Source organism: Malaclemys terrapin, chromosome 4 (genome assembly GCF_027887155.1).
Source record: "Malaclemys terrapin pileata isolate rMalTer1 chromosome 4, rMalTer1.hap1, whole genome shotgun sequence".
Classification (NCBI taxonomy): domain Eukaryota; kingdom Metazoa; phylum Chordata; order Testudines; family Emydidae; genus Malaclemys; species Malaclemys terrapin.
The window spans coordinates 93,387,925-93,408,713 of NC_071508.1; the positions used below are offsets into that span (position 1 = coordinate 93,387,925).

The 20,789-nt window shown below is 46.1% G+C and overlaps 1 protein-coding gene across 1 annotated transcript; it reads right to left on the bottom strand.

The window, feature by feature from the left end:
• Nucleotides 1-204: 204 nt before the first annotated feature.
• GCHFR (GTP cyclohydrolase I feedback regulator) lies at nucleotides 205-19,995 on the bottom strand. Its single transcript, XM_054028246.1, has 3 exons — nucleotides 19,863-19,995; nucleotides 7,548-7,642; nucleotides 205-1,138 (listed from the first exon to the last, which is right to left on the bottom strand). The coding sequence occupies exons 1-3, from the start codon at nucleotides 19,896-19,898 to the stop codon at nucleotides 1,015-1,017; spliced, it is 255 nt and encodes an 84-aa protein (XP_053884221.1). The 5' UTR covers nucleotides 19,899-19,995; the 3' UTR covers nucleotides 205-1,014.
• Between the last annotated feature and the right edge of the window lie 794 nt (nucleotides 19,996-20,789).

Sequence of the window (20,789 nt, forward strand, 5' to 3'; positions counted from 1 at the left end):
AACAGTAGCTGCCGTATAACTGAGGACCTTTTTCTGAGATGTGCTAACAAAATGCAGCTCCCACAGATGTAAGAGTGGTAGCTGCTCAACATCTGTCAGGATTAGGTCTTGAATTTTTTACACAGGAGCAGAAGTTTTTCATATAGCTTCTCCAGTCACACACATCTGACTGCTGAAAGTAGCCCATGGAAGGAAATCTCACAGTCTCTTTATATTAATTCTTTATTACTTATCAGCTACAGTAGCAATTAATCAGTACAAATCAATCCAGGAATTATATGCAGTTGGTGAGATTACACAGCCAATACCTGAAATATTCACAGGACCTTTCTCCAGTGATATACTTCTCTAAAGATATTTCAAAGACCATGTGTTACACTGGAATGGCAGTCTCAGGGCTGACCAGGACAATGTCTGCTCACGCCAACCATAATCCCACTTGAGAGTCAACGTTCAAACTGTTCTCAATGCTAAGGGGAGCTTGTTCAAATAGCAAGGACCGGGTCAATGTCTGGCAGCCTATTTTTACTGTTCCAGGGAGATTGCAACAAGTAGTCTATGCTTGACCTACTCTGAGGACTGAGCAGGGGCTGCATTTAAATGGTAGCCTCATGAGTGAGAAGATCAGTGCTTAACTTCTCCAGGGGCAAAACCAGGCTAGTGCTTGACTTCACTCAAATACTTACTGAATGGGCAAGATTAACACTTAAAGTGATGGCATTTCACAGACTGCCATTCAGACAAATACTTAGGAGGAGCCATCCAATCTCCAAAGGATTCATGCATGATTTACCCTTAGAATTGAGTGGGCACATCTGCCTCCCCTTAGAGCTCATCTAATGGCATTGATGGTAGTTTTCCATTATGTGAAATTTTGACTATACAGCACTTCCCTTGAGTGTGCCTGGAAACTGGGACAAAAATGAATTAATTAATGGGGAAGCTCAGTGCCAGTCCTGTGCTAGATGATCCACAGCAATGTCTTGTCCAGGTGGAACACTACAGTCTTCCATGCTACTCCTTGTGGAGGCACCAAACCAGGGTCTGGCCCACCCCTGTCATGCTGACTACTCGGTAGCCATATTTCTCCAGCTTGTCCAACACAATACGGGGTGCATCATTCACGTAGTACTCCCAGCTGCAGCCAAAAAAAGAAGAAAGGAAACAAGATGGGGAGGTCGCAATGGATAGAAGAGGCACAGCTTCCCTTGCTAAAGAGACCTTGTGTCTCCAGCAAAATCAAGTTAATCCTGTGCAAGACACTGCTGTCGCCACTCTGGGATAGAGCCCACCAAATGTGCAGTGTCCTATTATACTACATTGAGACTAACAACCACAATTTTCAAACTCCGTGAAGCAAATTTGCCCAGAATTAAAGAGCCACCTAAAATTGGAGTGTAATTGCCCAAAACCACAGTCTGATTGGGTGCCTCAGCCTTTTAGAAGATTGAGTTGTTGAACCAACTCCCACCTGTGCACTGTTGGGGCCTCATCAAAATGAGGAGAATCCCTTTGCTTCCTCTTTCAGATCAGTAGCATTTTATGTCTCTTTGAAGGTCTGCTGCAGGGGACTGAAGTAGGTATTGGTTGAAGGCTCCAAAATTGAGTTTCTTAGGCAGCCAGAGTGCAGAAACACTCATAGCCGCACCGCCAAAAGGAGAGAAGAGCCCTGTTTGAAGGTGAATGCATTCTAGGCAGAACTGGTAGTTAAGGTTGCCTGCCCTTTCCCATTCTAAGAGCCTATTTTCAGTTGTTCATAACTTTGACCATTCAGGCTGAAGCTTTCTATGCTGGGTGTCTGCCTCCGGTTGAATTGCATTGGCAAGTTTTAACAAAAAGTATTCAGAGATTGCTAAGAAGGAGATGAGAAATATACACTGTTTGCTCATGTTAAAAAAAAATTCTTAGTTTATCTGAGAAGCTCTGGTGCCCCCATGGTTTGCAACCAGGGCTTGAAATTTGTCAGAGGGAAGCCTTTTTCTGTTCTCATGAAGATTCCCAACTCTGGCCAAGTTGAGCCTATGAAAAATCTGAGTTCACACTGGCTCAGTAGACATACTAGAGTTTTGCAGCTAAATTCTCTGAAGATTGTCTGCACTGAGTATGCTCCAACCCAGAGCAGAGCAGGACTATCCTTGCAATTGATTTTCCGGGTTGGTAATGGTAACAGAAGCAAGGAGACTGTGCTCTCAAATGCAGAGGGGACAAGGGCCAGAATGGGGTGGGCGGCAACAGGAGTAGGTTGGGATAAGGAGCCTGTGGGGTGGAGACTGGGAATGAGAAGGTTGTGTGGGGAGACAGACTGGACAAGGGGCCCTGTGGGGACTGGCTTGTTCATCCAACCTGTGCACTGAATGAGGTAAGTATTCTTGGGAGGGAGGGAGTATGATACTGTAATTAGACTGTATCATAATGTATATGCACAAGGGACTTAATAAAGGTTGGACAGACAACCCTAATTCTGGCATTTCCTAACATAAGTACTGGACTTTGCACCCTTAATAATGTTCTTTTACTATAGTTTTTTGGATGTGATACATATATAAACTGATTGGAAAAGCTACCTAGTTATCTGCCAGGATATGACCATACCAGCCGATATGCTGATAATGATTGGAGCTATGGGGTCAGAGTTAAAGCTGTTTGTGGAATCTTAATTATAAATTTCCTGACTACCAGACACTAAAAAACCCCAAAGTTGCTAAAGTTGAGGTTGCAAAATATTACTGGAGTGGGGGGAGGGTATTTTTACAATATAATAATGGTGAGATGTGAGAGCTTGCTGAATTTTATTTCTTCTGACACAGTACACTTTGTTATAATTATAGGTGTGGTGTAAAGATATGTATTACAACTGCTTTTGAACTTAATACTTCCCATAAGAGGCTTTCAACATGCTTTTTAAGTGTCAGTTTAGGCTCACATGTTGAGGTAAGTAAATATTATTCCCATTATGCAAGTGAAGGAACTGAGGCAGGGAAGTTTTGTACTTGAGCAAGTTGGTGGTGAGCCAGGATCAGAACCCCGGTTGGACTCCTTGTCCTGTGCCTTAGTCACAAGACCCTTAGTTGTTCAGACAAAAGACATGTCATATTTGACTTAAGGATTTGGTCATCAGTGTTTGTAACCTGTCTGAAACAGTGTGGATTGGCGGTCAGAATTTACAAATTCCTCCTTTCCAGTTAAAAGCCAGCAGGGAGAAATATAACTTCAGCAGACACCATGAAGAGCTTAAACCCTGAGCTTACCAAATTCTGGTAACCTCTGATGCATCCTGAAGAATTCCCTTCCAAAACAATAGTGACAGGCACTGCAATATGGCATGAATGCGCCAAATTGGGAGATTCTAACCTAAATGATCCGAAGGCTCGAGCTAGAAAAAAATAGTTGCGGTGCTCTCCCAAGCTCAGCTTGCTGGGGACACCAAAATGAAACTCACAGGTGCCTGTGCAGATGTTCAAAATAGGATCACATGTGCTCGGTTGGGCTCTTCTGGTTTGGGATTTGGATAAAACCTGGAGCAGGGCTAGATTAAAAAATAGGCACAATAGACACATGCTTTGGACTCAGCCTCCCAGCCCTGTGGTGAAGGCAAGCTCTCATTTATTTATTTAAAAAAAAAAAAAAAAGTGCTCTCCTTCATAGTTACAAAAAAAAGCCTGGAACTGTGACCCACCTGTAACTGATGCAGTGACATCTGCTTGAGTCTGCAGGCCGCCTCCAGCAGCACAGCAGTCACAAGAAGGAAAGCTGTCTGGCCCTACACCTACCACCAAAGATGACCAGACCCCTACTGTCTGGGGAAGTGGCTTAGATACCCTGCTGGCAGTGCAGTGTTGGCTCTCCCCTTACTGGGGCTCAGATCTCCTCTCAGCTCCTCTCCACACGTCAGACTGGGGGTGGGAAAAGATGGTGGTTCTAAAATGAAATGCCACTCACAGTAGATTGTGCAGCTCTGTACAATGTGATCATCCCTCTTTCTTACAGGCAGTGAAATAGTTAATTTTAGTGTTATAATTAGGTTCCTGAGTTAACACGAATTCAGGCACAATTCACCTCCCTTAGAGCTTTTATTTCAGGCTCTCTGCAAACTCAGACCTACATGCATTGGTTTGTGAGTGAGTTTCGGGCTTATAATAAAATGCTGGTTATACAACTTAATTATGGAATCACTATTGTGGACCCAGAACACAATGAAATCCAACCATTGTGAAGCTTCATTTACAATGAGGTAGACAGAAACTCCCTGAGTTGCTTGGAGATAAGCTTTGCTCTTCCTATAGTAAAGTTTCATGTCATTCTAAACAGGTTCTGCTGGGCTAATGCCCTTGGAATGCAGCAACTGTCCTCGGCGGGAGTGAGCTGCTGCATTCCAAGGGGGTTATTTTCTTCACACTCCCCGTCTCCTCTTGCTCAACCCCAGCAGTGGGAGGAGGCAGCAAGGAGCTGCTACTCTTCGCTGTGGCCATCAAGGACTATCCTGTACACAAGCCATCCTAGCAAATGGGTGGGGTGAGAATTAGCTTGCACTATTTACAACACACCTACTAGCCTGAAGCAGATACAAAATATGAGGGGCAGGAGGTGGGTCCTGGGGCCAACTCTGTGGTGGGAAGCCCAGCCCCACACTGCGGGACAGGAATAGATTCTGGGATTGCTATCAGATGCTGTGCCTCAGTCATTATTTGCTTTTGCAACTGGTTCTGACTAGTAGGTGTCTTACAAATTTGAAGCTCCTCCCCAGCTACTGGGAGTGACAAGGATATTTCTGGAGTTATTCCTTCTTTAAAAACAAACAAAAAACCTGGTGGTGATTGCAGCAGTGAGGTAGGGATGCATCCACTGCTTTACCGTAAGCCTCCTTTTTTCTGGGGTCCTCTTCCCTCATGCATTACTCGACTGCGTGCCCCTGTTCATAGCCCTGTGGCAGCAGCACAAAAAAATGAATTTCTTGACAATGTCATTGCCACCTAGTGGTTTTGAATAGCAGCATGAAACTGATTAGAGACTTGTAAATTCCACTCTGTTGCCACTAATTAGGCTAAAGTATGGGGCAGAAGAGGCACTAGAACTGTGTCTTCAAATGCAGGAAGACAGCACTCGATTGATTTATGTTTGGAAGGCTCTCTTCAACCACAAGGACTAGAACTTTTTCTTCCCCAACTTAGGCCTCCATTTGCCAGGGTGATGATAACTAAAGTTTCAGGATACAGGGTGAAATGAGTAGGGCTCCTTCTGTGTAATTAATGCTGTTTTTTTTTTCCTCCACCACCACTCAAAGATAGAGGTGGACTCCAGTCAGCAGAGAGATCTAATAGCTTCTCCTCCACTGTTTTAATGATTTTTTTCAAAGAGAAATAAGCAGATCAAGTAAGAATGGATTTTGGATGCAAACAACATGTCAGAAACAAAAGTTATACTAAAGTGGAAGGTGGTGTCAAAATCAATGCAAGCAGCAAAATAATACACCGGGACCTAGAGAAACTAGAACTATGGACAGAAAACAGCATTAAAAACTCCAGTTGGAAAAATACAAACTAATATGTAGGGGGCGGGGGGAGGATTGGAAATTCACTGCCCACTGAAGTCAATGGAAAGGCTCCTATGGATTTCAATGGTTCAGGCACTCAAAAGGGACACCTGGACAACAGCAATGCAGAGAGTGGCTAAACGGTGTCAGCTTGCAATGGACTCTAGCAGCGAAAGAGGCCAGGAACCAAATCAGGGAGCCAGGAAGTGAGTCATTGTCGATGCAGCTCGGGTGAAACTGCACTTGGATTATTGTGTTCAGTTCTGGGGACCTGAGTACCAGAAATATTAATGACTGGCAGGAGTTCAGATAACAGCAACAAAATGATTAGGGGTCTGGATAAGGGATTGAATCATGAGGAAAGATTAAAAAGCGAACTCTGTCTAGCTTGGTTGAGCTAGGAGAAGGAAGGTGTGCACCATGATAAGCGCCTAAAGATATTTGAAGACTAAACAGCAAGGACATTAGGGTGGTAAAATGGGAACATCCCTACAGAAAAAGGAAAGATGTAAGCTTAGTATCAAGAAATGCTTCCTGGCAATGAGATATAATAATACTGTAGACAGTGACTTGCTGCGGCAGCATCTTAAGCAAGTCACTTCGCTCCTCTGGGCCTCAATTTCTACCACTTACATCCTGGGGATAGAGACACTGTGGCTATGTCTACACTGCAGTAAAATACCTACGGCTGACCTGTGTCACCTGATTCGGGATTGCAGGGCACAGGCAGCAGAGTTGTAAAACTGCAGTTTAGATATTTAGGCTCTGGGTAGAGCCAAGCTCTGAGACCCTCCCCCATTGTGGGGTCCCAGAGCCCAGTCTCCAGCCCAAGCCCAAATTTCTGCACTGCAGTTTTATAGCCCAGCAGCCCGAGTCAGCTGACACGGGCCAGCTGCAGGTGTTTTATTGCAGTGTAGACATAGCCTTGCTGATCTTTGAGACTGACAGATGAAAAATGCAATATAAATATTATTTGCAGTGTAGCTGTAGCCATGTTGGTCCCAGGATATTAGAGAGACAAAGTGGGTGAGGTAATATCTTTTATTGGACCAACTTCTGTTGGTGTAAGGGACAAGCTTTTGAGCTTCACAGGGCTCTTCTTCAGGTATGGGCCCTTTCCACCAATAAAAGATCACTACCTTGCCTCTCTCATATAAATATTGTTTTTGTTGTTGTTTTGTTTTAAACAGGAAACTAAGAGGCAGTGCAAACTTTATACAAGGCTAACAGCTAAGAAGAGTTCCCAAGTTCTAATCCTAACTCTGCTGCTAGTTTGCTAGGTGGCCTTTGGTAAGTCACTTTGGTGCCTAAACAAATTTAAAAATCTGACCCTAAATCCCAATGATTTCAGTGGGAGTCAGGCACCTAAATACATTAAAAATACCTGACACTTAACCCTATGTGCCTCAGTTTCTCCATCTGCAAAGAGCAGGTCAAATTAACTGGAAAGTTTTGCAAAGCAGGCCCATTATGGATAAAGTCTATTAACTGAGAGTCAGGCTGATGACCCTGTTCTTTTGAGGAAAGAAACTGGACATAAAGGGATGTTCTCTGGATCCACTGCAATGTTTGTTGAGAGACAGGCTTCAGGGTAACAGCCTCATTGACAGAAACACCAGTTTCATTACAGTATACTACTACATCTGTCTTAATGAGACAGACTGGAGGGGTGTTAATGGGCTATTTCACCTCGGGCCACTTCACCTTGAATGGTCCCTTGAAATATGTGTTTACTTATGCTAAACAATCTGTGCCACCTTGCATTTAGCAGTGACACTCTCAGTACCTTTCCCAGACCCGAAGAGGAGCCCTGTGGAAGCTCGAAAACTTGTCTCTCTAACCAAAAGAAGATGGTCCAATAAAAAATATTACCTCACCCACCTTGTCTCTTCAATGAGAAACTTCAGGAGTGAGACAAGAAAACTGCCCGTGCTAGATAGAGGGAGGGGTAACTGACAAAGGATTTGAGATGGTGAGGAGGGGGAAGCGGAGAGAGAAGTAGCACAGAAATACTTACAAATGGTTCCCCAGCATGTTCCTCTTAATGGCACCCAGGTAGTCCATCAGATGTTGATCAGAATGTTCATCTCCAACCATTGTGGGTCCAACTTCCTGCAGAAGGAAATTTAAAATTCAGCAGATGAGAAAAAATACCATAGTCCGTGCATTTCTTCATCCCAACTTTCAAGGGACAGGTTAAACAGAGAAGAAATAAAAAGCCCAAAGAGCAAACCCTTGCAATGTGAGGGAGGGTATGTTCCCCACCCACATCCACGAGAAATGTGAGACTTTGGGGGGAAGCTTATTTCTTGCACTTGTTTGTCAAGTTACACTCCTGCTACCAGGATCACAAGCAGCACATCTAGGAAGGAGAACTACTGCGAAGGAGATGGAGAGGAGAATCTGTTGTAGGTGAGCAGGAGAGATCATGTTTACTGGAAACCTCTTTGTTCTCTAAAGCCTGGTCTACACTACAAAGTTTGGTCAATGTAAGCCACGTTGTGTCGACCTAATAATGCATGTGTCTATGCTTAAATTTGTCTCCCACCAATGTAAGTGCCCCATTATAGCTACACAGTAACATCACCACCACGAGTGGCATTGAGGGTTGATGTACTGAGTGGGGTTGATGTACTGAGATCAGTGCACTGCCAGTGAAGACATTGCATTACTATGTCGACCTTAACAGTCCTCCAGCAGCTGTCGCAGAATGCCCGACACTGACTGCTGTGGTCATAACTGTGAAATCCACTGCCCAGGGGTCACAGAGACCAGAAGGCCCCCGCCCCCTTTTAAAGCCCTGCAAATTTTTGAAATGCCTTTTCCTGATTGTCCTGCTTGGCAAGCACACCTCTAGTTGCTCTCCATTGTTGTGTGCAACCACCTAGCTGATCATGCCAGCTATGCACTCCAGCTTGGAGTAAACAGGAGATATTGGACCTTCGAGGCCTGTGGGAAGAAGAGCTTGTGTGTACAAGCACAGCTATGGATCAGCTGTAGAAATGTGGACATCTACGAGCAGATTGAACGGGAGATGCCGAAGGGTACAGCAGGGATCAGCAGCAGTGCTGTGTGAAAGCGAAGGAACTGTGGCAGGCGTATCGGAAGGCATGGGAGGCCAGCAGTCGATCCAGTGGAGAGCCTCAGACTTGCTGCTTTTACAAAGGCTGCATGACATGCTTGGCAGAGACCCCACCACCACCCTACAAACCACCATGGAAACCTCTGAGGAGCCCAAGTTACAGTCCCTGGCATGAACAGCAAGAACGAGTAGAAGGTGGAGGAGGATGGGGGACATGCGACCAGAGGGTCCAGCTATGCCGTGATCCAGCACCTGTTTGAGACTCCATTGCAGCCCAGTCAATCTTGGCGGTTGAACATAGGTGAGCCCAATGCAGGGGAAGGAACCTCGGGTAAGTGTAATTGTATTTCCCATCACAATGATGTACTGATGGCACCCCAAACTTAACAGGACACAACTATCAACTGTTCATTAATTTACTCATACTAGAAGAGGTATAGGTACAACAGAGGTAGAGTTATCTGCTTGTCATTCCCCTGTAGTGTCCCTTGCTTATGTCCCTTGAATCCTCCTGAGAGATCTCAATGAAACTTCCATGAAGGTACTCTGCAATCCTCTGCAAAAGGTTTCCAGAGATGGCAACCTTATTTCTCCCTCGGCGGTAGGACACTTTCCCATGCCAGTCAGTGCTAATTTCGGCAGGCACCATTACAGCATGCAGGCTAACAGCATGTGGGCCTGGACAGCTTCGGGACATCAGCAGCAGCTGTGCTCTCTGTGACTTTGTTAGCCTCAGGAGTGAGATCTCAACTAAAATCATCACCGCCTGTGGGAAATGGTGCCAGTATTCAGTGCTCTTGGCCTACACTCAGTTTCATGCAACCAAGCAATTGCCTCCTCATTTCCCTCACTTCTAGCAGGCCATAGTCAATATCGCTGGCGCTGTGAGTGGCACCGTGCACAAGCATTCCAAAGCAGAAATGTCAGCAAGCACGTCTTGTGTAATACTTTAGGGGAGAAAAAGAAGGGAGTTCTGAACCTTAACTTTTACCTTCCATTGTGACTATACTGACAACAGTGCCTTTTGTGTTTTAGCTGCAGCTGCGCATATTGCAGACTGTATGGAGAAGAAAGGGCCAGGAGTCCCAGCAGGAAAAGGAGAGGGAGATGCACCAGGACATAATAGGGCTTCTCCAGCAGCAAGCCCAAATGCTGCAAACTCTTGTGGACCTACAGGTTCACCAATCCCGAGCTCCCCTCCTTTTGCAGTCCCTGGAGATCTCCATTGCAGCACCTCCCTACTCACCCCCTCGACACATAGCATCAGGGGGGCCACGTCCCTATTCTACCCGGGGGGACATTAAGGACAACCACAGCTTCACACCTACTGACCTATGAGAGCCACAGCTGCTGTATGTATAGTTAAATGGACATTACAGTTCTTTCCCCTTGTTAAGTTCTGTTCCATTAATTTATTAAGTTTTCAATGTATTGGCTTTTAAATTGCACAGGTTTTTCTTTGCACTGATTTTGTTACCAAATAAAATTTATTATTTGGAAAACAATTAATCTTTATTGGTTCACAATATATGCTGCAGAGTGCCTAGCACCCACTTACTTGATACTCATAGGCTCAGTAACAAACAGTGTAATAATCATAAATGTACAGCAAAGGCCACAAAATTACTTGATGCATTGTCAGTGTTATATTCACACATGCACACCAAGCACCACACAATTCCTAACAGGCCCCAAAACAGCAGACCAGGTAGAGAGCACAGTACACCACAGCACATTACTGTGTCTCTGTTAAAGTGCTCTTTCAAAGCCTCCCTAAGCCATAAAGCTCCATATTGAGCTCTTCTAATAGCCCTTGTGTCTGGCTATTCAAACTCAGCAAATGGCCCGCCCATCTCCATCTCCACCCCAGCAACTTTTCCCCTTTACTTCACAAATATTATGCAGGACGCAGAAGGCAGCTATAGTCATTGGGATGCCTTTTTCACTGAGATCTAATCTTGTGAATAAAAAGCGCCAGCATCCCTTCAATCTACCAAAAGTTTATTCAACTGTCATTCTGCATCTGTTGAACCAGTAGCTGAATCTTTTCCTGCTGCTGTCGAGGTGGCTGGTGTACAGCTTCATGAGCTAGAGGTACCCCAGGACCACTACTGGAATTTCAACATTGTCAATAATAATCCACCAGTCAAGAAAGAAAATCCCTGCTTGTAGCTTTCTGAACAATCCTGTCTTCTTAAAGATGGGAACGTCATGCACCTACCCTGACCAGCCAACACTGATGTTGGTGAAGCATCCCTGGTGATCCACCTACACTTGCATAACCACAGAAAAGTAGCTCTTTCTCTTTTTTATGTATTTTGTGGCAAGGTGGTCTGGTGCCAAAATAGGGAAATGTGCGCCATCTATTGCTCTACCGCAGTTCGGGAACCCCATAGCTGCAAATCCATCCACTATGTCCTGCACATTGCCAAGAGTCACAGTCCTGCGTAGCAGGAGATGATTAATGGCCCTGCACACTCGCATGACAATGGCCCCCACAGTGAATTTTCTAATTCCAAAATGATTTGCCACTGACTGGTAGCAATTGAGCATTGCAAGCTTCCACAGTGTGATTACCACTCATTTCTCCAGTGCAGCTCCCATTTTGATGTCCTGAGCTGGAGGGCTGGGGCGAGCTCAACACACAGATCTAGGAATGTGGAATTGCACAATCGAAAATTCTGCAGTCACTGCTTGTCATCCCAAGCCTACATTACAATGTAATCTCACCAGTCAGTGCTCATTTCTCAGGCCAAGAACGGGCACTCCCCCATCTGCAGCTGCTCTGTGAATGCCACCAACAACCTTGAATTGGTTCTCGCTATGTCCCACAGCAATCTGATCTCCAGGCAATCATCATGTTCCCTGCTGATTTGGTTATTCTTGCAGCTCTGCTAATACCAGAGGATCGTGCATCCTGTGCTTACAACATGTATGACAATAGTGCAGAGCTGTGCAGACTCCATGCTTCTGTCCAAGATGGCGGACAGCAAGGAGCATGATGCAGGTTCATGGAATTTTTAAAAAGGCATGAAAATTTTGGGATATAGATGACATTATGGGATGGAGGCAGTTGCATGCTGGGAAGTTGACCCCTGGTTCCCAGTCACCCCTTTGTGACTTGTTTCTGCCCCACCACACATTGCCAAAACTTCCCAAAAAACAATGCACTGGAAGGTGGCAGGATGCATATTGGGATACTATCCATGGTGCAGCGCACTGTGTATTGACAAAAGCCCTCCTGGTGAGTACGTGCACTGCCGACACAAGGAGCCAAGGATGCATGCGCACAAGCGATATACTAACAGTGGAGGCTTTATGCCAGTGTAACTTATGTTGACCAAAGTTTGTAGTGTAGACACTCAGAGTATGCCTACACTGCAATTAAAAACCCGCGGCTCGCCCGTGCCAGCTGACTCGGGCTCACAGGGCTCAGGCAATTTAATTGCAGTGTAGATGTTTGGGCTCAGGCTGGTGCACGGACTCTAGGACCCTGCGAAGTGGGAGGGTCCCAGCGCTCAGGCTGCAGTCCTAGCCCAAACATCTACACTGCAATTAAATAGCCCCTTAGTACGAGCTCCGAGAGGCAAGGGTCAGCCAGCGTTTAGCTACTGATGTTGTTTGCCCACGTAAGCTCTTCCTACAGGACACAGGAGCTGCCTCCTCTCACAATGGGAGTGTGAGCCTTAAGCATATTGCTCTAGCAGAGCCCTCTGCTGGCTGAACAGGGAGAGGTGCTGATGGGGTTCCAAAAAGATCCTTCTTCCAGAGGAATTCTCTAGCAGATAAATGTGGTTTCATGAAATGAGAGGAAGATGCTGGTGACCATCTCTGGGAATAACCAGGTACAGAGAAATGCCAATGAAATGTAAAGTGATTGTTGGCATGTACCCTTTAAAGCGAAGAAAAGCAAATGGGATGGAGGTAGGAAGACAGAGGTGTAAGTCATCTGAGTGTTTACATTGTGCCATGTATATCCCAACTACTTGTATTAAAAAGCATTTACACAGTGCTACAAATGTGTCATTTTACAGAACATTCTCTGCCCCCAAAGAACTTCCAAAACCAAGGTCCTAATTATACCGTAATGTATAAGGCTGGGGGGCTAGATTAAAAGATGGTAGCCTTGGATACAATCAGAACATGGGTCAGTCTTACAACATGGATGAGACCAAACCATGTTTTACCTTGTTCCTGAATTACACTATGGCTCTGGGCTTTTGCATGGCCGTTACCAGACTATACTGATTACGGTTAAAACAGTTAGTTCCCATTTACACTGTAAGAATGAACTGTGTTTTAACTATGTCTGGGGACAACAGTCTTGTATCAGAGTCCTCCAACATAATAGAAATTACAGGGCTAACAGGAACTAAAGACAACACACAGGACAACAGTACAGGTAAGGGGGAGAGGAGAGTGCATTTGATGAGGAAAGGACGACTCGAGAACAAGGCCCCTCAGACACCTAATACTCTGCCTGTCTATAGCACTTCCAGACACAGAACTCAGAATGCTTTACGGCCATTAATTTTTTAATCTTCACAACATGTGTGAGGTAGTCAATTATCACCCCTACTCAGCGTGGATTGATTTAAATCAAGGCAATTTAAATCAGCGATTTAAATCATCAAGTGGAAAGCCTTGATTTAAAAAACTGATTTTAATAAACTCTTCCATTTGTGCTTCAGTTATTTTCTAAAGAAAGGTGCATTCTCATTCATTGATATAACCATTAAAACATAAAATCATAAGACTGGAAGGAACCTTGAGAGGTCATCTAGTCCAGCCCCCTGCACTCATGGCAGGACAAGTATTATCTAGACCATCCCTGACAGGTGTTTGTCTAACTTGCTCTGAAAAATCTCCAAATCTCACATGTTGATTTATAACTAAATAGAGCCTTTACACTGGATTTGTTACATCTTTTTGCTACCGTGGAGGGTACACTATAACTACAGACATTTATACAAGCAATTATATAGCTTCATATTTTCAGATTCTTATTTATTAATTGTACATTTTTAGTATGTTTGAAAATGGTGAATGACATTTCTTTTATTTACTAGATAATTCATTTTTTGCTCATGATTTGTGTCACACTGCATTAGCGTGGTAACTGGAATTTAATTAAACACACAAAACAGCAGATGCCATTTATTTTTATTAAGCAAAATAAGCCCTTAATACAGTATACGAACTATTGTGCCATACTTATGAAGCTTGATCTCAAAAGTTGGATGTTTTCCCCTGATTCTTTATATTAAAAAAGTCTTTAACTGAAGGTTTCTGATATAAGCTCATGGATTCAGCATATTTTACTTTTATGTAAATATTGAGACATTATCCTAAGTTTTGTATTTTGTATTAAATTCAGATTTAATTTTAAACTGGTTTATTTTTAAAAAGAAAAAAATTATTTAAATAAAGTTAAAGTTAAAAAATTCTATTTTTTTATTTTTTCAACAACAAAAAAATTATTTTTATCCACCTTGGCCCTATTTTTATAGAAACGGAGGTACAGTGTCTAAGTGACTTGTGTGAAGCCACAGAGTGAGAATCCAGTAATCCTGGCTCCTTGTCCCCTATTTGACAGAGCATTATGAACTGCTACAACTGGGCATGGAGGTCGGGTGCTGTATCCAAGAGGAGTCTCCCCCACATGTTCTGGAACCTAGTACAGCCATCACCAGACCATAGGCACCAAAATGCAATAGTTAAAAACTCATTTTAACTACTTAGACTTAGTTAAGAAGAGCATGAGGGTAAAATTGGCATTGAGTCAAAGGATTTTACTGCACCAGGCAAACGGGAAATGTTTGCTCTTCCTCATCACGGGTCAATTACATTTCTGGCCCGCTGTATGGTAGAGCTGGCAGTGGATAGAAAGTAGCAGCAGAAAGTAGTCTTCTCTGGAGCCCGCAAGGTTGAAGGAGCAAGAAAATATGATGATTTTGTTTTTACAAGAGAGATGAATGTTGGAGCCCAGAAGTTCCATGGAATTTCAGAAGGGGAGAACCAGGGGTGGCTCAGAGGGGATGAAACAACCCCAAACAGTGTAGAAGTACAGACTCAGGGCCTGATCTTGCTCCTACTGAAGTCAATGGCAGTTTTTCCATTTTTCCCTTGACTTCATAGACGGCAAGTTATATGGGCCTGTGGTGCCCGTGCGCCACCAATATTCAGGAAGGTGGGCCCGGTTCCACCAATGTTTAGACTTATACACCTCTAGCCCAATATAATACGACCCGATATAACACGAATTCAGATGTAACGCAGTAAAGCAGCGCTCCAGGGGGGGTGGGACTGTGCAATCCGGCGGATCAAAGCAAGTTTGATATAATGCAGTTTCACCTATAACGCGGTAAGATTTTTTGGCTCCCAAGGACAGCATTATATTGGGGTAGAGGTGTATTTACAGAGCCATCCCGTCCATAGGACGGACCGGGGCAACCGTCCCAGGCCCCATGCTTTGGGGGGCCCTGCGCTTCAGGGGAATGCGGAGTCCAGGACAGCCTGAGGAGTTAGCAGTGGGCCTGGCGCCAGCAGCAGCAAGTGACCCAGACAGCTCCACTCCACCTCGCCTCTTCCCATCCCTGCTCCACCCAGCCCTCACTCCACCCCTTCCCCCAAAGCCCCGCCCCCTCTTCCTGCCCCTGCTCCACCCCCTCCCCACCCCCATCCTACCCCTTCCCCCAAGGCCCCGCTCCACCTCTTTCTGGCTTCCGCCCCCTCCCCCGAGCAGTGCCAGGAACCGGCTGGGCGGAGCAGGCTGGGGCCGGGTCACTTGCTGCTGCCAGCGCCAGGTCTCCTGCTAACCACCCAGGCCACCCTGGACCAGGGCCGGCTCCAGGCACGAGCCGAGCAAGCTCGTGCTTGGGGCGGCAGATTCTACAGGGCGGCATTCCGTCCAATCCTAGGGTGGCACGGCCACCTTTTTTTTTTGTTTGTTTTGCCACTCCAGCCGCCCTGTAGGGGGTGGCGACGCGGAGGAGGGGAGCGCCCTGCTGGGAGCAGGCTACGCGCTCCGTCTGCCCCAGCCGGTGCCAGGTCTGCAGCAAGCCCGGCAGCCCATGTCCTTCCCTCCCCACCGACCTTCAATTCACCTGCAAGCGGGAGCAACATGGAGCCCTCCCGGCAGGCGGAGCAGCGGGAGGGGCCGAGTGGCGAGCGCCCCGGCTGAAGAAAGCCCTGGCCGCCCCCCTTCTCTCTCTCCCCCCTGCTCGCCGGGACACGTCTGCAGCACAGGGAGTCCCGCTAGCCAGCACGGCCAGGGGAGGCAGCTGCGAGCCGCCAAGTAAGTGGCACCGAAAGTTTGCACCCTGGCTCCGGCCGCCCTGCATGTTTTTTTTTTTTTCCTTCGCTGCTCCAGCCATCCCGCGTGGTTTTTGTTTGTTTGTTTTGTTTTTTATTTTGCTTGGGGTGGCAAAAAAGCCAGAGCCGGCCCTGCCCTGGACCCCGCATCCCCCTGAAGCATGGGGCCCCCAAAGCGCAGGGCCCAGGGTGATTGCCCTGGTCTGTCCTATGTATGGGACGGCTATGCTTGGACCCGTTCTGGGCATCACCAAAAATTATACAAACCTGGCGCCCTTGGGAGGAGCGGTCTCTCAGGTCTAGTCTACACTAGAAAAGGTTTGCTGACCTAGCTATACTGGTATATCCTCCTAGTGTAGATGCAGCTTGTAGCTGGCAAAAGAGTGCTTTGGCTACTATAGCTTATACCTCTGCTAAGCTATTGTGCCAAAAGCACTTGTTTGCCAGTATAACTGCATCTACACTAGGATATAAAAGTATTGTAAAAAAAAAAATAATAATAATAAACCACACACACACACCTCTCTGATAGACATTACTATACTGGCAAGTTTTAAGTGTAGACCTGGCCTTAGTGCCAGAGAAGAGAGGGGTTATGCCGAGGAAATAGCAAGGCCTGTGAACAGGAAAGGAACGGAGCCTGGAGAACTTGTATTGATTTCCATGAACTAACCTTAGGGACACATCACGTACATGCTGTTCCTGGAACGTGTTCTCAGGGTGATGGTGGGGAAGGGCACGATTATGCGAGCCTGTTACAGAAGCAAACAAACTAGCAGCCTGAAGCAGTGCACCTTGACCCACTACTGGCTTAGCAATGAAATTACCGGACAGTAGAGGCAGCTAAGTCCAGCACAGTGACAGCATGACTTACATACAGGACTATGGGAACACAGCACAGCAATGATAGCAGAGGATTTGTGCATAGCCAGCCACCCCAATGTAACCTGTGACAGTAAGGGGTTATTAATATGAGGTCAGTCCTCTGCCCCATAGTGCTCATCCATTAACACAGCAACTGTGACAATGCATGTTTCTTAAATCAACAAAGTCTCTATAATAAGAGCAGAGCTCTAGCACTAGATAGTACGTAAAGCAATTTACTAACAGTTCTGTTCACTAATATTTAAAAAGCAAATCAAACACACATTTTAGACAGTTGTGTGACACACAGAGTCATTCTATCCATGGCAGGGAATCCTTAGTTCTGCAACCACGGGATAAACTGCATTTTTAAAATATACATTATTTTGAGCACCTCACCTACATCCTGGCCAGTAATCTCAGCTGGACCTATTTTCCAACATTCCAAACCACGGAGCAGCTTCCAAAAAGCTACCGTACAAAGAACAAAAATCTGGCACAGCAAAGGCAGCCATGCCACCCTCCTGGCCATTGCCAATGTGGACCAGGTGAAAGCAGGATTTTTTTTTTTAAACCTACATTAGCCCACTACTGATTTCAGTTGTTGTTTCACTTGTGGACCAATGACAATTTTAAGCTCTATAACATTTGCTATATCCCACTGAAGCGCTGAGATCCCAAACTCTCCAATGACACATCAGAGGACCCAATCCTGCAATTGGATCCACTGGAGTGGACTTCTGTGCCATGCAGAGACCCATTGATTCCAAGGGAACTCTAAGACAGGACAGGAGTTTGCCCACAGCGATCCAACTGCAGGACTAAGGCCAGTATTTGTAACTAGCTCTGAGGATTTATGAACTGTAGACATGAACACTGTGACTATGTGACACACACACATTTATTTTCCTACCATCCAAAGCTTATCTGTGGTAACTAAGGTAACCTGGCCATGCAGACACAGAGATACGAAAATCCATACCAATAAAACTTTTAAAAGCACTGTTAATAGCAAGTATTATATTGAATTATAAACAAGATGAGATGGTGTGTTGCTATTTGGGATCATTTACATAACCTGTGAAGGGTTAAAGCATCTACCCCAAACCCATTACAGTAAACAGGGAAGTCTTTATTCCACTACACACCATCATGTTTTCTCGCTGTATATAACATACACGCACAGTTTCAGGAAGGTGAGTAATAGGAGCAGTTCTTCCACTACCTAAGTTTGTATTTTTTTACAGAACTCCTGACTGCGGGTTAATTTGTTTCACAGTCGAGTTCTTCCTATTGCAAAAATCACATCCTCATATTCTGGACTTCAGTCAAAATTTACAAGTCTCCCCTTTAAAAAATAAAGAAAACAAAACAACTCTTTTGCCTGCTATTTAGACTTTATGCAGACAGCACCTGAAACTCTGTTAGCAATCACTGTGTTTCCTGACCTGTGTGAACCAATGTTTTTGTCCTGTACATGACTAGATTAGACAAGCAGGCTATAGACTAGTTGGGAGTGCCCAGAGCACAGTTGTCAGAAAAACATCCCGTTCCACAGTAACTATGCTGTAACTATGTTAGCAACCATATTTAAACATGGTTTCAACTGTATTGTTGCATGTTCAACATGTGTAACCTGGTCAGACTTCCTATTTCCCTCGACAGGGCCATCAGGGAGAGGAGTGGAGGCAGGACTATTTGCAGGGAATGATGAAAATCGATGGTGAAGGCGGCCACACGTGCTGGTTTGTTGGATGGCAGGACAATTCCTTCTCAGACACACTCAGGCTCTTACAGCTAGTCTCCTTTTGCCCCCATAAATTACCTCTAGCTATGGACTATGTTTCTTCCTATTCAGTCAGAGCCCTCTAAGCGCTTGCCAGCCAGTTAACTCACAGTACAGAAGTCTAGCATAGACATACCCTGAATGATGCCCATATGAGATACCCAGGAAAGGGAGAGGGCAGTCCGTTGGGGTTTTTCCTCTCCAAGTTCCAATCAGTGCCCCAGAGACAGTTATCTGGCTAAGTGCAAGACTCTTTAAGTGTAAACCATGTATCCTGGAAAAGGGGAGGGAATTTATCAAGCCCGGAACAAGTGTCAAAACACAACCAGGTAACACATGCCAGGATCTACCTGACAGCAAAGAGAACAGTCAAGGACTATATTAGCTGCACAAGTAGGCAACAGTATAGCACACCCCTATTGGAGGGTGGAAAGTCAGCTGTCACCGAGCTGTTTGCAGAAGGTACCTACACAGCTGGACAACAGTACTATGCATTGCAATCCAGCTGTTTGCAAAAATACTATTTACCTCCAAAGCTGGGCAGCTGTATCTCAATACTACAGGAGCAATTCAGGTGTCATCCAGCTGTTTTTAAAATACATTAAAATCTCTGTACAGCTAGGCAACGGTACTATACATGGCACTTTGGAATTAAATTTGGGAGGAAGGAATCAGCTGTCACCCAGATGTTTGCAAAGGTACTAAGTTACTTGCACAGCTGGACAGTAGTACTTCGCACTCCTAGAGAAGGGAAATCAAGTGCCATCCAGCTGTTTGTAAATTCAAACACAAACAAATCGTCAAGCCTGGATTTTATACCCACCACCAGCACCAGACATAAAGAAAACCATGAGCTGGAACTAAACCAGACAGCGTGTCAGAAACATCAGTGCACGTTAATGAGAAGCAGCTGCCACCGGGGACAAGAGTAGGACCAGGAGAGAGCGAGAGCGCGCGATCCCCTCCGGAGTGCACTTGGTGCTGCCACAAACCCCGAGTGAAGCCAGAACTCGCCCTGCTGCCATGATTCAAACCACGGAAGTCGTTCCCGGCCCTGCCCCTCTACGCCTGTATTTCTCAATAATCTCCAGCTCCCTCCCTTCCTGGGGACGGGAGAATTGATACAGGCTGGGCTTCTCTGGAGGGCTCGGTCCGGATCCCGTTAAACCAGGCACTGGCATGCCCGCTAGGAAGGCGGAACACGGGCCCCAGTGGGAGAGGGGTGCAGGCAGGGAGAGGGTCCTGCCACATCCCCCTCCCCCCATGCACCCGCAGCGCACACTCACCATGCGGATCTGCGTGCTGATGAGAACGTAGGGCATGATCCCGGCTACCCCCGGCACCAAGGTGGAGTCTATTGCCCACTGCTCCTGCTCGGAGTCTGGCTCTGCCTCCAGCCACAGCTTAGCCTCCCACACGTGACATCCTGCCCATCCGCGGCCACACCCCCGCCTGGGGCAGCCTATAGCCCGAGGGGACGTCTGGGTGCACCTTAGCGGTGGGAGCAGCGTAGGGCCATTACCTTTCCCCTCGTGCTGCCGGGGATTCTCCCAGGGGTTGCTGCGCTCAGTGCCTGGCTGCAAAGACAGCAGGCGGTTCCTGCAGCGTACCTGAGAGAGCCTCGCAGGGGCGTTTGCGAGGAGGGCTGCGTAGTGTGTTGCTGCCAAGCTGGGGCACGGAGCTCTCCAAAGGGCATGGGGGAGCCTGGTCGCGTCTGCGGACAAGGCCTAAAAGCAGAGGGCTGGGTGGACGGCAGGCCAGAGAGGTCATGGGGAGTCAGTCCAAGGAAAGTTTTGAAACCCAGGAGGGCTGCCTTGCATTGGATACAGAGATAGTTAGGGAGCTGGTGTAGCTAGAGAAGGCGAGGGTCCTGCTTTGCGAGGCTTGATTTATTGTACTTTCCCCTCTCTATTTGCATCCACCAAAGGGAACCAGAAAAAAACAACACTCATCCAACAATGCACTGTACTTGGTGTAAATGTCAACCTGCCCAGGCTGCCTCCCTAGGGATATCCTCCCATCAACCTCTAGGCACACTAGTAACTGGACTGTAACAGGACACTTCCCTCTCTTTGCTCCAAACTAGGCCGTAATACTACTTCTAACGGAGGAATTAAATCTTGACTCAAAAGCACTTATAGACCTGAACACCAGACAGTCTCAGGAATTGTTCAAGTGCCTCCTGCTAACAGCGCCAATGGACTTTGCAGAAC

Coding starts and splice junctions, on each gene's coding strand:
- GCHFR (XM_054028246.1), bottom strand. CDS start 19,898: ATGCCCTACGTTCTCATCAGCACGCAGATCCGCATG. Junction 7,643..19,862: donor TCAGCACGCAGATCCGCATG/GTGAGTGTGCGC, acceptor TTCCTTCTGCAG/GAAGTTGGACCCACAATGGT. Junction 1,139..7,547: donor AACATGCTGGGGAACCATTT/GTAAGTATTTCT, acceptor TTTTGGCTGCAG/CTGGGAGTACTACGTGAATG.